Source organism: Ailuropoda melanoleuca, chromosome 1 (assembly GCF_002007445.2).
Source record: "Ailuropoda melanoleuca isolate Jingjing chromosome 1, ASM200744v2, whole genome shotgun sequence".
In the NCBI taxonomy this organism is placed as follows: domain Eukaryota; kingdom Metazoa; phylum Chordata; class Mammalia; order Carnivora; family Ursidae; genus Ailuropoda; species Ailuropoda melanoleuca.
In genome coordinates this window covers 105,620,100-105,633,881 of record NC_048218.1, presented here as the reverse complement: position 1 = coordinate 105,633,881, position 13,782 = coordinate 105,620,100, and the positions used below count along the sequence as shown (strand labels likewise).

General features: G+C 41.8%; 1 protein-coding gene across 2 annotated transcripts in view; it reads left to right on the top strand.

Moving 5' to 3' along the window:
• ARHGEF26 (Rho guanine nucleotide exchange factor 26) overlaps positions 1–13,782 on the top strand; it is a 118,696-nt gene that overhangs the window by 70,500 nt on the left and 34,414 nt on the right. For both annotated transcript variants that reach the window (XM_019805375.2, XM_002924706.4), the window contains 2 exons: positions 294–368; positions 5,887–5,976. In XM_019805375.2, coding sequence (XP_019660934.2) covers positions 294–368; positions 5,887–5,976 — 165 coding nt within the window. The remainder of the gene's footprint in view (positions 1–293; positions 369–5,886; positions 5,977–13,782) is intronic.

The window sequence follows — 13,782 nt, the reverse complement described above, 5'->3', positions numbered from 1 at the left end:
TAAATGGATTTTTAACAGTGGGTCATAGTCAAAAATGTGAGAACCATTAACAGAAGTTCACAGATGGGACTCTGGGCTTCTCTCTCTGCTTCTCCCAGAGCATATATAACAATGCTGACCCTGACTTTCGGATTTGTAGGCCTGGTACTCACCTACATTCAAGGTACCAGTTCCCAACTTACCTTCCACCTCTGTTTGATGCCTATGAGTAAGAGGATGTGGCTGGGCCTTGGTTTTATTTTACTTAATAAAATAAACTGGTTGATTTTTGTTTTTCTTTTACGTCACTGCAGACTATCTGTCAGAAAACACCGAAGGACTCTCCGAAGTATGAGGCCTGCAAAAGAGCCCTAAAGGAAGTGAGCAAGGTAACTGTTGAATAGCTATCTCATCACACAGTAAACCGGTCAGCATCTTGGAAGTGCGTGCATCTGGGTTTGATGTTGAACTTTGGGAGTTCTCAGTGCCATTTGCAGCATTCTTTAGGTAGCTGAGAAACAAAATAATATTTGCTGTACTTAAGTGAAATTAGTATTTTTATTGCTTTACGCAGTCTTGCTCTAAGGGCCAATAGAGATCTCATTTTCTTTTGGTCTGGATAGTCGTTTATTCATTCTTCCATTACACAGCTATTTACGGAGTATGACCTACTGTGCCAGGCATGATGCCAGCCCCTGAAAATACGGTGAGGCAGACGTAAGACGGTTGTGGCTAATACCCTCATGTGACGTGCTGTGTAAAGGGGAAGGAAGGTGTTAAGTAAGAATTACAATGAAGGCTGGGGAGTGACATGGTAGGGGAGAACATAGTGATGTTTAAGCTAAAACCTAAAGCAAGTTGAACTCTGAACCAGGGCTTGGGGGGAAAGAGAGTGTCTTGGGTATGTGTAGAAACCCAAAGCTAAGAAAAATATTTGGAGGATTCGAAGAACCGAAATGTTCTTCACGTGGGGCTATAGAGCCCAGTCTAGGAAAGGACACCAGGGAGCCAGTGTTAGGGAAGTGTGGACCTTCTCTTACAATGATGCAGAAGCTATAAATTCATGTGTTGTAAAGGTGACAATGGGGACGGAGCCAGTTGTGAGGGTTTTTTTGTTTTTTTTGTTTTAAAGATTTTATTTATTTGACAGAGAGAGACAGCCAGTGAGAGAGGGAACACAAGCACGGGGAGTGGGAGAGGAAGAAGCAGGCTCCCAGCGGAGGAGCCTGATGTGGGGCTCGATCCCAGAACGCTGGGATCACGCCCTGAGCCGAAGGCAGACGCTCAACGACTGCGCCACCCAGGCGTCCCCAGTTGTGAGGTTTTTTTGGTTGATTAGGCTAGAGGTGACAGAGGCCCTTATGGATGTATAGTAAGATGTAGAGAAGTAATATATAATATTAGGGACATAGGCACAGAGATTGATTGGGTGAGTGTGTTTAAGATCAGAAGTCAAGGAATATGGTCTCTGGCTTGGGCAACTAGATGGATACTCTTATTTACCTTTACGATAGGAGCATAGGGAGAAGCTGATGAGCCCATTTTAGATATGTGATAATAGAGGTTCTTATGGAATATTCAAGTTGGCTGAATGAACAGGTCAGGAGCTCACTGGAGAGACTAGAATTGGAGACCTGGATTTGGGAGTCATGGGCATACAGTGATTTCTGAAGCTGGGAGAAAACTGGATGAGATACCCAGAAGGAGTTTGTAAAGTAAGAAGAGTGGTGAGTCTGGGACACAACCGTGAAGAATACCACCACCGTTCATCTTGTTTAGGGAAAAGGTACCCACAGAGAAGACTTAAAAAACAAAACATACCAAAGAAGGAGGAAGACCATAATGGCCTGGCAAATGGCAGATGATTTGGTGGAAGGACGGTCAGCCTGGTTGAGCGCTCCTGAAAGATAAAGTGAATAATGAGTGAAGCATTCATGGGTTTATCATCAGGTGGGTTGTGCCCCACACCCACAGTGGTGTGCGTGGAAGCTGGATTGCAGTGTGTTGAGGAATGCGTGGGAGGTGTGGAGATGTAGCGGGCCAGCAAGTGTAGCTGTTTCAACACTGGGGCTGGCAGTGGAGAGAGAGAGAGAGAGAGAGAGCTATAGCTAAAAGGTAAGTGTGGGAACGTCTATTTGTTTGTTTAAAGATTAGAAAAACGTGGGTACATTTAAATGCTGATCGGAATATCGAGCTGAGAGAAAGCAGTAGAAGGTGTAGGAGTCAATGAAGATACTGTATGAGCAGGCAGAGGGGGACAGAGACAATGATAGCGCCAGAAGCTTCCCCAACCACTTGCAGCTCCCACACCACCTCCGAGTCTGGTATGTTTTTGCACCACTTTACCATGAGGTAGTTTTTTTCCTTCTTCTTCTTCTTCTTCTTTTTTTTTTTTTTTTAAAGATTTGCTTATTTATTTTAGAGAGACAGAGAGAGAAAGTGAGCGGGAGGGGCAGAGGCGAGGGAGAAAGAGAATCCTCATGCAGACTCCGTGCTGAGCGCGGAGCCCGACGCGGAGCTCAACCCCGGGACCCTGAGATCATGATACGAGCCGAAATCGAGAGTCGGTTAACTGAGTGAGCCACCCACGCACCCCTGTACTGTTTCTTTTAATCAACTTTAAGGTGACTCTATTTTACATATCCTCATTCTTGCCAATAGTACCTACAAAATCATGGGTTTTGTGAGCTAGTTGTTTATTATTCTAATATACATTTTTATATTCAAAGGAAGTTTATCTGTGTCTTAGTCCATTCAAGCTGCTGTAATAAAATACTACAGACTGGGTGGCTTATAAACAACAGAAATTTACGTCTCCTAGTCCTGGGAGGACTGCACACTTCCCAGCATCAAATATTCTTTTAATCTTTGTGAATTTGGTAGATTGAAAATATTTTATTTTTAATTTATATTTCTTGGTTAGAGGGTTTGAGCTTTTATTTTTTAAATAAAGTTGGCCTAAATAAAGTTAGTGAGTTGAATTTAATAAAGCTTTGACAGCTGCTGAAGGAGGGCATTATTTTAATATACCGAGCCTGATTTTAATAAAAACACCAGAGCACACATATGCAAATTAGTACTTGTCCCTTTGAAATAGTCATTAAAATGGGCTCTGCTGATGAGACAATTGCTTAAGACATTTGGGAAACTCTTTTGTTTCTAATATGCTCTCTGAAACATTGTCTTCTGATGTGGTGGCTTACTTCACCGACTTTTGCTGATAGAATCGATATTTGGAAGTTCAGGAAAGAAGATGATAACCCAAACTTAATGCCATTTTCCCTTCTCATTTTAAAGCAGGATAACTATGAAGGAACTGCTCTCCCCCACACTTTTTTTTTTTGTAAGTGACTTATAAACGGTCTCTGAAGGCAATTTACACAAAAACATTTGCTTAGTGTTCCTTGTATTTTTAGGTGCTGGGCTGTGGCAGTAGGCTGATAAATATGGAAATATCACGACTCTCTGCTCTCCATTCTCTTTGGAGAGGAAATGCCCCAGATAAGTCCTGAAAGACAGGTAGGGGGTTATAAGTCTAGATAAGAAGGAGTCGATCAGACAGAGTAGGCTGAAGCGTGTTCAGGCAGAGGGAAACACACATGCAAAAGGGCAAAGGCAGGATGGAATGCGGTGCTTTGGCCAGAAATTTTGTAGGGCTGAGACCCAGGATAAGAGCAGTTGCCAGATCATGATATTGCTAAGACCTAATTCTGAAAGCTGAGGGGAGCCTTCCAAGGATTTTAAGCCAAGGCGTTTCATGATCAGATTTGAACTTACAAACACTGACAGCATTATCTCCAGGATGCGTAAGGGTAGGGTAGAGGCAACGGATGGCAGAGAATTGGTAGGTCAGTAACCCAGGGAAGAGGGGGTTTGAGCCTGAGTTCCCGGCACAAGGCAAAGGGAGGGACGTGGAACGCGGGACAGCAACATTAAAGAAATGTTATGACTGCTGGGGTATGGAGGACCAAGGAGAGGGAGGCGTCTGAGAGCAGTGAGGGCCAGGGTTTTCAGGTTGGGAAGGCGGATAATGCTGGAACTGGTCCCTGACCTAGAGGACACAGAGCCGCAGGGAGTGGGTGATGAAGGTGGTGCTCAGGTTTGGTCATTCTCATTCAGAGTTCGAGCTGCCTGTGGGCCATATAGGTAATGGGAGGTAGAGCCTAGGGGACAGACCAAGTCAGGGAACATAGATTTGGGAGCTGTGAACATTCTCCTCAAGAGATTTTGTAAAAATGTCTGGAGCAATGGCTGCCTGGTTAGATTTCCCTCTGAGATGTCTTAATCCTTTCAGGTTATGACAGTTTCAGATTGCCCCTGACCCTGGCCAGGATGTTTCCAGCCCCTACTTGTAATCAGGTATAGCCATCCGTCGTCCCTGCATCCATGAACTCTTTAGGTTCAGACTGAAAGATAAGCTGTCACTGAAGATAGGGGTACCCTCCAAATCTAGAAATCTATTAAGCAATCGGAAATTCCTGAAGCGTCCATCAATAGGGGATTGAATAAATACGTGGGGGAAAGCATGTGATCATAGCATAAACTGCATCGTATCCATCCCCTGCTGAAAGCCTGCTAGTAAGGCTTTCTCTTTGCACTTGAAGTATACAATCCAGATGCTTTAAGGACTTGTGGGCTTTGACCCTGGCCTCCTGTCACTTCATCTTGTGCCCTCTTCCTTGTATCTGAATCTCTTGCCTTCTCGGGCACCGCAGCCGCTTTGCCATTGTAGGCCCTGTGCTCAAGGTGTTCACTCTGCCCGGACTGTTGCTAGGACGAGGTGTGAAAGGGTCTCGAGCACAGGAGTGTCTGTCTCCATGGAGGGTGGGGTTGACCACCCTCCCGGCACATGGATGTGTTCTGTTCACCAACCTGGAAGCTCTCTGAATGTCACAGTCCAGGGATTTTTATGGAGGCTGCATTCCATAGGCATGATTGATTCTGTCATTGGGCGTTAGTGGTCAAGCCAATCGTCAGCCCTCTCCCCTCCCCCAAAGTCTGGTGGGGGAGGGTCTGGTGGGGCTGAAAGTTACAACCCTCTCTAATCACTTGGTTGACTCCCCTGGCAACCAGCCCTATCCTTCGGGGCTTAAAAGCTGCCTCACTGAGATAAGCTCAGATGGGGTGGAAAGGGGCTTGTTAGGAATAAGAAGACACCCTTTTCAGCATTATCGCTCTGGAAATTTCAGGAACTGGGAACAAAAGTAAACATAACTAAAGATGCCCCCATGGCTCTTACATAGGAAATTAAATGGGCTGAAAGGACTGTGTGCTGGGAACTAGGGACCAAGACCAAACAGATCTTTTTTTATTATAAATCACAGGCCCTCATCAAAGGTCTTTGAATACATTCAGTTCATAGATAATTCAGTAGTTGTAGTTAAATTGAATTTCCCTTAGCTTGTTCATCCTTGAAAAACCATTGGCTGTTAGGTTCCACCCAAAGGCTTCCCTCTTTTTGGCATCCTGTGTATTGGTCACATGCCTTGCAGGTAGAACTCTGCTTAAAAATTGCCTTTGCAGTTGGTAGTTGCCCCAGCCACGGGGATTTGGAAGCGGGGAGAGAGGAGCAGCTTGCCTGGAGTCTGGCTGAGATTTCCCTGGTGAAGGGGGTGGGGGGCAGAGGAAAGGAGCGGAAGGCCCGAGATCAGACTGTGGGAGAGCCCTCAGAGGACATGTGTCCTGGAGACTTTTCAGGACCTTTTCCCCCTCTGTCTTCACATCCTAATGACACCATTTTTAACTGGGTACAATGTCTTAACTGTGTAAAACTGTGAGTTCTTTAACTGTCAGAAATGAGTCTCTGGAGCTTCCCAAGTGCAAATTATTTCCTGGGAGAGATCTGCATTTGAAATTGAGGTTTCTCTCCTTGACCTCTTAACCCTCCTTATTATTCTGTGTTCTCAGTTGGTTCGACTGTGCAATGAAGGAGCTCGGAAGATGGAAAGGACTGAAATGATGTACACAATTAACTCGCAGTTGGAATTTAAAATTAAGGTATTCTTGTATTTCTTCATAAACAGATTTATTACTGCTCTTGCTTAAATCTTATGTAAATAGAGAGAGATAGTTGAGGGCAACAAAGTAGATAGGAATTTGCTTTTCAAAGAAGGGCCATAAATTGACCGGAGAGGGACAGGACTGGCTGAGGGAGTCACAGAAGCTCCAGGCAGCTCTGTTCTTGCTTATGGTCACTAGATAAAGTTGCCTTTCTCCAGGCCACAAGGTTAGTTTTATCTAATTAGCACATTCCCCCAACCCCCTCCCCAAAGTTAGGGAAAAGGGTAGTAAAAAAAAAAAAATAGAATTTTAGAATGGAAAGGCGATTTCTTTACTATTCTCAAAGTGTCCTGCAAAACAAAACCAAAATCCCATGAATTGTAGCACATGTTCTCCTAAATTAAAGACACTCCTCTTCCAGTTTGAAAAAAAAAGAAAAAAGGGGGAAAAATAAGATTGTTAGTGGAGTGTTCTTTCCAAATTTGTTTTTCTTCCATAATTCTTTTTGGACATGTGCTCCCTTGTCTGATACTGCTTAGGAGTGGATGACAGGATGTATAATGAAGAAAATGACCACTCATGGCAAATCTAGGTCATAGTCCTTTGTTGGCTCACAGCTGAGTTCTTAATGGATGCGAGCACTCAGGATTGTGATTCTATTTTATTTTGTAACTTGTTAATTTAATTAAGCAACTTAAAATGACTGGTCGTATTTTTTCATAGTAGAAGTGCTCCAAAATTGTGTGGTGGATGAGCCTTTCATGGTCTTAGGCAGAGAGAAGGTTCTCTGCCTTGCTGTTGCAGTTGGAGGAACACTGGTACCGTATAGCTATGTGTTTTTATTTTATAAATGAGGAAAATAAAGCCCAGAGAATATGTAATTGTTAACGGGGTCACTGGGCAAGTGGTGGTAGAATCAGGCCAAGGGCCCGTATGTCCCCACTTGCAGATCAGTGTCAAGTCTTTCACCAGAACATCCTGACTACAACAGTTTAGATGCAGGAGCGTGATGCGTGATTCTTAGAACAGAAGATGATGTGTACTTGCTAAAAACAAACACACGCATCAACTTTGTTGTACTGTCCTTCTACAGAAACATAGATGGGCAATTTCCAAACCCATCTTTCCTCCATCCCTCCAAAAGAAATTTGTCCTTCTCTGTAATTTGTTTCTAAGTAGTTTAGAAAATATACCTAGAAAAAAAGACAGTCTCTTCAATAAATGGTGCTGGGAAAATTGGACAGCTACATGCAAAAGAATGAAACTTGACCACTCTCTCACAGCATACACAAAAATAAACTCCAAATGGATGAAAGACCTCAATGTGAGACAGGAATCCATCAAAATTCTAGAGGAGAACATAGGCAACAACTTCTATGACATCGGCCAGAGCAACCTTTTTCACGACACATCTCCAAAGGCAAGAGAAATAAAAGATAAAATGAACTTATGGGACTTTATCAGGATAAAGAGCTTCTGCACAGCCAAGGAAACAGTCAAAAAAACTAAGAGACAGCCCACGGAATGGGAGAATATATTTGCAAAGGACACCACAGATAAAGGACTGGTATCCAAGATCTACAAAGAACTTCTCAAACTCAATACACGAGAAACAAATAAACAAATCATAAAATGGGCAGAAGATATGAACAGACACTTTTCCAATGAAGACATACAAATGGCTAACAGACACATGAAAAAATGTTCAAAATCATTAGCCATCAGGGAAATTCAAATCAAAACCACACTGAGATACCACCTTACGCCAGTTAGAATGGCAAAGATAGACAAGGCAAGAAACAACAATTGTTGGAGAGGATGTGGAGAAAGGGGATCCCTCCTACATTGTTGGTGGGAATGCAAGTTGGTACAGCCACTCTGGAAAACAGTGTGGAGGTCCCTTAAAAAGTTAAAAATTGAACTACCCTATGACCCAGCCATTGCACTACTGGGTGTTTACCCCAAAGATACAGACGTAGTAAAGAGAAGGGCCATATGCACCCCAATGTTCATAGCTGCATTGTCCACAATAGCCAAATCATGGAAGGAGCCGAGATGCCCTTCAACAGATGACTGGATTAAGAAGCTGTGGTCCATATATACAATGGAATATTACTCAGCTATCAGAAAGAACGAATTCTCAACATTTGCTGCAACATGGACGGCACTGGAGGAGATAATGCTAAGTGAAATAAGTCAAGCAGAGAAAGACAATTATCATATGATTTCTCTCATCTATGGAACATAAGAACTAGGATGATCGGTAGGGGAAGAAAGGGATAAAGAAAAGGGGGGTAATCAGAAGGGGGAATGAAACATGAGAGACTATGGACTATGAGAAACAAACTGAAGACTTCAGAGGGGAGGGGGTGGGGGAATGGGATAGACTGGTGATGGGTAGTAAGGAGGGCACGTATTGCATGGTGCACTGGGTGTTATACGCAACTAATGAAGCATCAAACTTTACATCGGAATCTGGGGATGTACTGTATGGTGATTAACATAATATAATAAAATAAAATTAAAAAAAAAAAAGAAAATATACCTAGATATCAAAAGTTTTATCTCCTCCTTTTTAAAGATTATAAATTCCTAACCATTTTGATTTTTAGAGATGGTAAATCCCTTCCCTAACTGTTTTTCTTTTTTCTTTTTTTCTTCACTGGAAATCAACTGGCTTAAGATATCTTTAAGCTCTACTAGTCTAGAGCCCCAAATTAACTTGTAATTGAAAAATGCTTACCCCAAGGTCCTTAAAAGTAAATGATTAACGTCAATTGAGTTCATGAATTTTGGGTTCTTTGTTTTCTTTTGGTTGAATGATTAAAATATTTGCAAGCCTAAAGGAAGATATTCTATGTTTAGATTTACAATGAGGTACTTCAGTCAGACTACTTAGGAATACTAATAAAATCTGAGGACCTTATTTCGAACACTTTATGGACAACAGTGGACATTTTTATTCAGTTCATTTTAAAGACGAGAAGATAGATGTTCGAAGAAGTTAAATGATTTGTCCAAGCACATGTGTTGTTTGAACAAATTTTGTGAGCGCTTTCTTTGTGGAAGGCAGCAGGAAAACCAAAACGTGACCCCTGCCCTCAGGGAACTTACAGTCTAATTGGAGACCACCGAAGTGCAGAGGAGTTGGCAACGTCTGCAGCTGTCACTGTAGNTGGAAGGCAGCAGGAAAACCAAAACGTGACCCCTGCCCTCAGGGAACTTACAGTCTAATTGGAGACCACCGAAGTGCAGAGGAGTTGGCAACGTCTGCAGCTGTCACTGTAGATGAAGGCAATTGAAAAACCTCTTTCCTTTTTAATTTTTTTTTTTTTTAGAATTTAGTGATTCATCACTTACATGCAACACCCAGTGTGCATCAAAAATGCCCTCCTTAATCCCCATCACCCACTTAACCCATCTCCCACCCACCTCCCCTTCAGCAACCCTCAGTTTGTTCTCTGTAGTTAAGAGTCCATTTTATGGTTTGCCTCCTCCCCCACCCTTTTTATTTTTATTTTTTTAAAGAATACTCTCAATGGGGAGGGGTGGTCAGCCCTACCTGTAAGGCATACAGGGGTGGGGAGCTTGTAGTAGTCAGGTAAGGCTTCATACCGGAGGTATGTTTGAGCTGAATCTTGAAAGGTGAGTTAGGAAGGGTCTTGTAGAAGTAAAGAGTAGGAACAAGTGCATAGGGCATGGTTTCAGCAGCTGTAGCCCAGCAATTGTATGCATCCAGTATGGGCAGGCGTGAGGTGCAGGGGGAGCAAGGCGGAGCCAAGCAGTAAACAGCACAGCTCACGTGGGGGCCTTGTGTGCCAAGAGGAGCAGCTGAACAAGGTCATTTGGGAGCCCCTGAAAAATTCTAAGCGGGGAAGTGACACTTTAACAACATGGGAAAGGCCTTTTGAACTTATTCCAAATCCGGAAGTCATAAAAAAAATTTGATAAGTTCATTTATATGAAAAAATTTTTAAATTTCTCTATGGAGGGGAAAATAAGACCTAAAAAAGTGAAAAGAGAAATAGCAAACTGAAAAATATTTGCAACTCACGTATAGATGAGAGGTTAATATCTTCAATGTATAAGCTCAAAGAGATAAGAAAAAGTTAAGGAAAAAAAACCCTTTAGCAAATTGCAAATTAGAAAACAACTCCACCACCTACTAGCTATATGAGCTTGGGTATTACCTTATGTCTTAGTTTTCTGAACCTTAAAATGGAACTGATAGTAATACTTTCTCTCAGGGAGTTATTGTGAGGATTAAATTAATTACTAGACGTAAAGGACTTGGAACAGATCTGATTCATAGTAAGCGAGTACCAATACCATTCAGATTCTTTGTCAGGATAGTTTCATAGGCCTGGTAGGCAAGTTGCAGAGGGATGAAGAGTGAATAGGATGTGAAACTAATTAAACAGATTAGACTTTTCATCCAAGAACCTTGGCAGGAGGAGGAAGGAAGTGAGGGCTGTGGAGAAAAAGTTGGTCACCAAACTAAGAGCAGACACCAGTGTGTGCCTCAAATCCAAGTTTTTTCCACTAGACCACAGCTTTTTCTAAAAGTTGCCTCCACAGAGTTGGGGAGGATTATTTTTTTGTCTTGTAATGGAAAGTTTGCCCTTATGAATGAGCTCATGGGGAAGTTGACGATTGTCAGGCTATACCATGAGCCATAAATTAAGTGTAATTGAGTGGGGTGGTGTATTGGTGGGTGGATAGGTTTGCTGGTCATTATTTGGGGACCTTGCTGATAAGTAGAAGTCCAAGATAGAGCAGACAAAATGCAGAACTCTGAGGTATTAAAAAATCTGTGCATTGTAGAAGAGAGTTTGGTGGCTTCTCAAAAAGTTAAAATAGGATTACTATATGACCCAGCAATTCCACTCCTAGGCATATGCTCAAGGGAATTGAAGACGGTCATTCACAAGAAAAGCTGTATGTGAATGTTCATGGCAGCATTATTCACAATAGCCAAAAAAGTAGAAACGACCCCAATGTCCATCAAGAAAATGGGTGAATTGATAAATAAAATGTGCTACATTCATGCAACAAAGTAGTGTTTAACCGTAAAAAAGGATTGAAGTTCTGATACGTGCTACCACTTGAAGGTCCTGTTTTATATAATTCTGTTGATAGGAAATGTCCAGAATAGGCAAATTTATGGAGTTAGAGGGTAGATTATTGTGGGGGAGGGGAGGGCAGATTGGAGAGTGACTGCTTACTGCATACGGGGTTTATTTATTTATTTATTTATTTAAATTCAATTAGCCAACACATAGTACATCATTAGTTTCAGATGTAGTGTTCAATAATTCATCAGTTGTGTATAACTCCCCTCCAGCAACCTCAGTTTGTTTCCTATAGTTAAGAGTCTCTCTTGGTTTGCCTCCCTCTCTTGATGACTTCCCGTTCAAGTAATGAAAGTGTTCTGGAACCAGGTGCTGATGATCGCTGCACCGCACTATGAATGTACGAAAAGTGACCGAATTGCACGTACACTTTCAAATGGTTAAATGATAAATTTTATCTGGACTAAAAAAATTATTCTTCAGGGGCGCCTGGGTGGTGCAGTGGTTAAGCGTCTGCCTTCCTTCCCGGTGTTCTGGGATCGAGCCCCACGTCAGGCTCCTCCACTATGAGCCTGCTACTTCCTCTCCCACTCCCCCTGCTTATGTTCCCTCTCTCGCTGGCTGTCTCTGTCTCTGTCGAATAAATAAATAAAATCTTTAAAAAAAAATTATTCTTCAACAACTCTTCGTTGTCTCAGTGGCATATAAAATTAGTTAAATTTTATGCTGAAACTAGTTTTGTAAGATGAAGCTTAACACCAAAAAGGACGAAAAGTCTTTTCTCCATAGGCCTTATTTCAGGACTTTTAAGGATATAGTTTTGTTCGTGTATTTCTCTTCTACTTTTGGTTCTAGTCAGAGTTTCTTAACTAGGGGAATTCCTTTATTTGGATTCTTTTCTTTGGTCATTTTAATAGTTTCTTCTTTAAAAAAAAAAAGAACTATTGAAATGAGTTTGATCTCCTAATAATAAATTTGGAAACAAAAAACATTTATAATACCAGATTTTTGCTTTCAAAAAAAGCATTGACATCTTGAAAACCGCTGGGGGCATCACAATGCCGGATTTCGAGCTGTACTACAAAGCTGTGATCACAAACACAGCATGGTACTGGCACAAAAACAGACACATGGACCAATGGAACAGAATAGAGAACCCAGAAATGGACCCTCGGCTCTTTGGGCAACTAATCTTTGATAAAGCAGGAAAAAACATCCGGTGGAAAAAAGACAGTCTCTTCAATAAATGGTGCTGGGAAAATTGGACAGCTACATGCAAAAGAATGAAACTTGACCACTCTCTCACACCATACACAAAAATAAACTCCAAATGGATGAAAGACCTCAATGTGAGACAGGAATCCATCAAAATTCTAGAGGAGAACATAGGCAACAACTTCTATGACATCGGCCAGAGCAACCTTTTTCACGACACATCTCCAAAGGCAAGAGAAATAAAAGATAAAATGAACTTATGGGACTTTATCAGGATAAAGAGCTTCTGCACAGCCAAGGAAACAGTCAAAAAAACTAAGAGACAGCCCACGGAATGGGAGAATATATTTGCAAAGGACACCACAGATAAAGGACTGGTATCCAAGATCTACAAAGAACTTCTCAAACTCAATACACGAGAAACAAATAAACAAATCATAAAATGGGCAGAAGATATGAACAGACACTTTTCCAATGAAGACATACAAATGGCTAACAGACACATGAAAAAATGTTCAAAATCATTAGCCATCAGGGAAATTCAAATCAAAACCACACTGAGATACCACCTTACGCCAGTTAGAATGGCAAAGATAGACAAGGCAAGAAACAACAATTGTTGGAGAGGATGTGGAGAAAGGGGATCCCTCCTACATTGTTGGTGGGAATGCAAGTTGGTACAGCCACTCTGGAAAACAGTGTGGAGGTCCCTTAAAAAGTTAAAAATTGAACTACCCTATGACCCAGCCATTGCACTACTGGGTGTTTACCCCAAAGATACAGACGTAGTAAAGAGAAGGGCCATATGCACCCCAATGTTCATAGCTGCATTGTCCACAATAGCCAAATCATGGAAGGAGCCGAGATGCCCTTCAACAGATGACTGGATTAAGAAGCTGTGGTCCATATATACAATGGAATATTACTCAGCTATCAGAAAGAACGAATTCTCAACATTTGCTGCAACATGGACGGCACTGGAGGAGATAATGCTAAGTGAAATAAGTCAAGCAGAGAAAGACAATTATCATATGATTTCTCTCATCTATGGAACATAAGAACTAGGATGATCGGTAGGGGAAGAAAGGGATAAAGAAAAGGGGGGTAATCAGAAGGGGGAATGAAACATGAGAGACTATGGACTATGAGAAACAAACTGAAGACTTCAGAGGGGAGGGGGTGGGGGAATGGGATAGACTGGTGATGGGTAGTAAGGAGGGCACGTATTGCATGGTGCACTGGGTGTTATACGCAACTAATGAAGCATCAAACTTTACATCGGAATCTGGGGATGTACTGTATGGTGATTAACATAATATAATAAAATAAAATTTAAAAAAAAAAAGAAATTTATTTTTGCCTCATGGAGGTATGAGGAATCCATAAAAATGGATCTACTTAAAAAAAAAAAAGTTTAAAAAACATTCCTCCCCCACCTCCTAAACCAAGAACAGTTCTAGGGTGTCATGTACACTGGACCTTAGCCACAAGACTGCCGTCGGTTTATCCTGTAGGC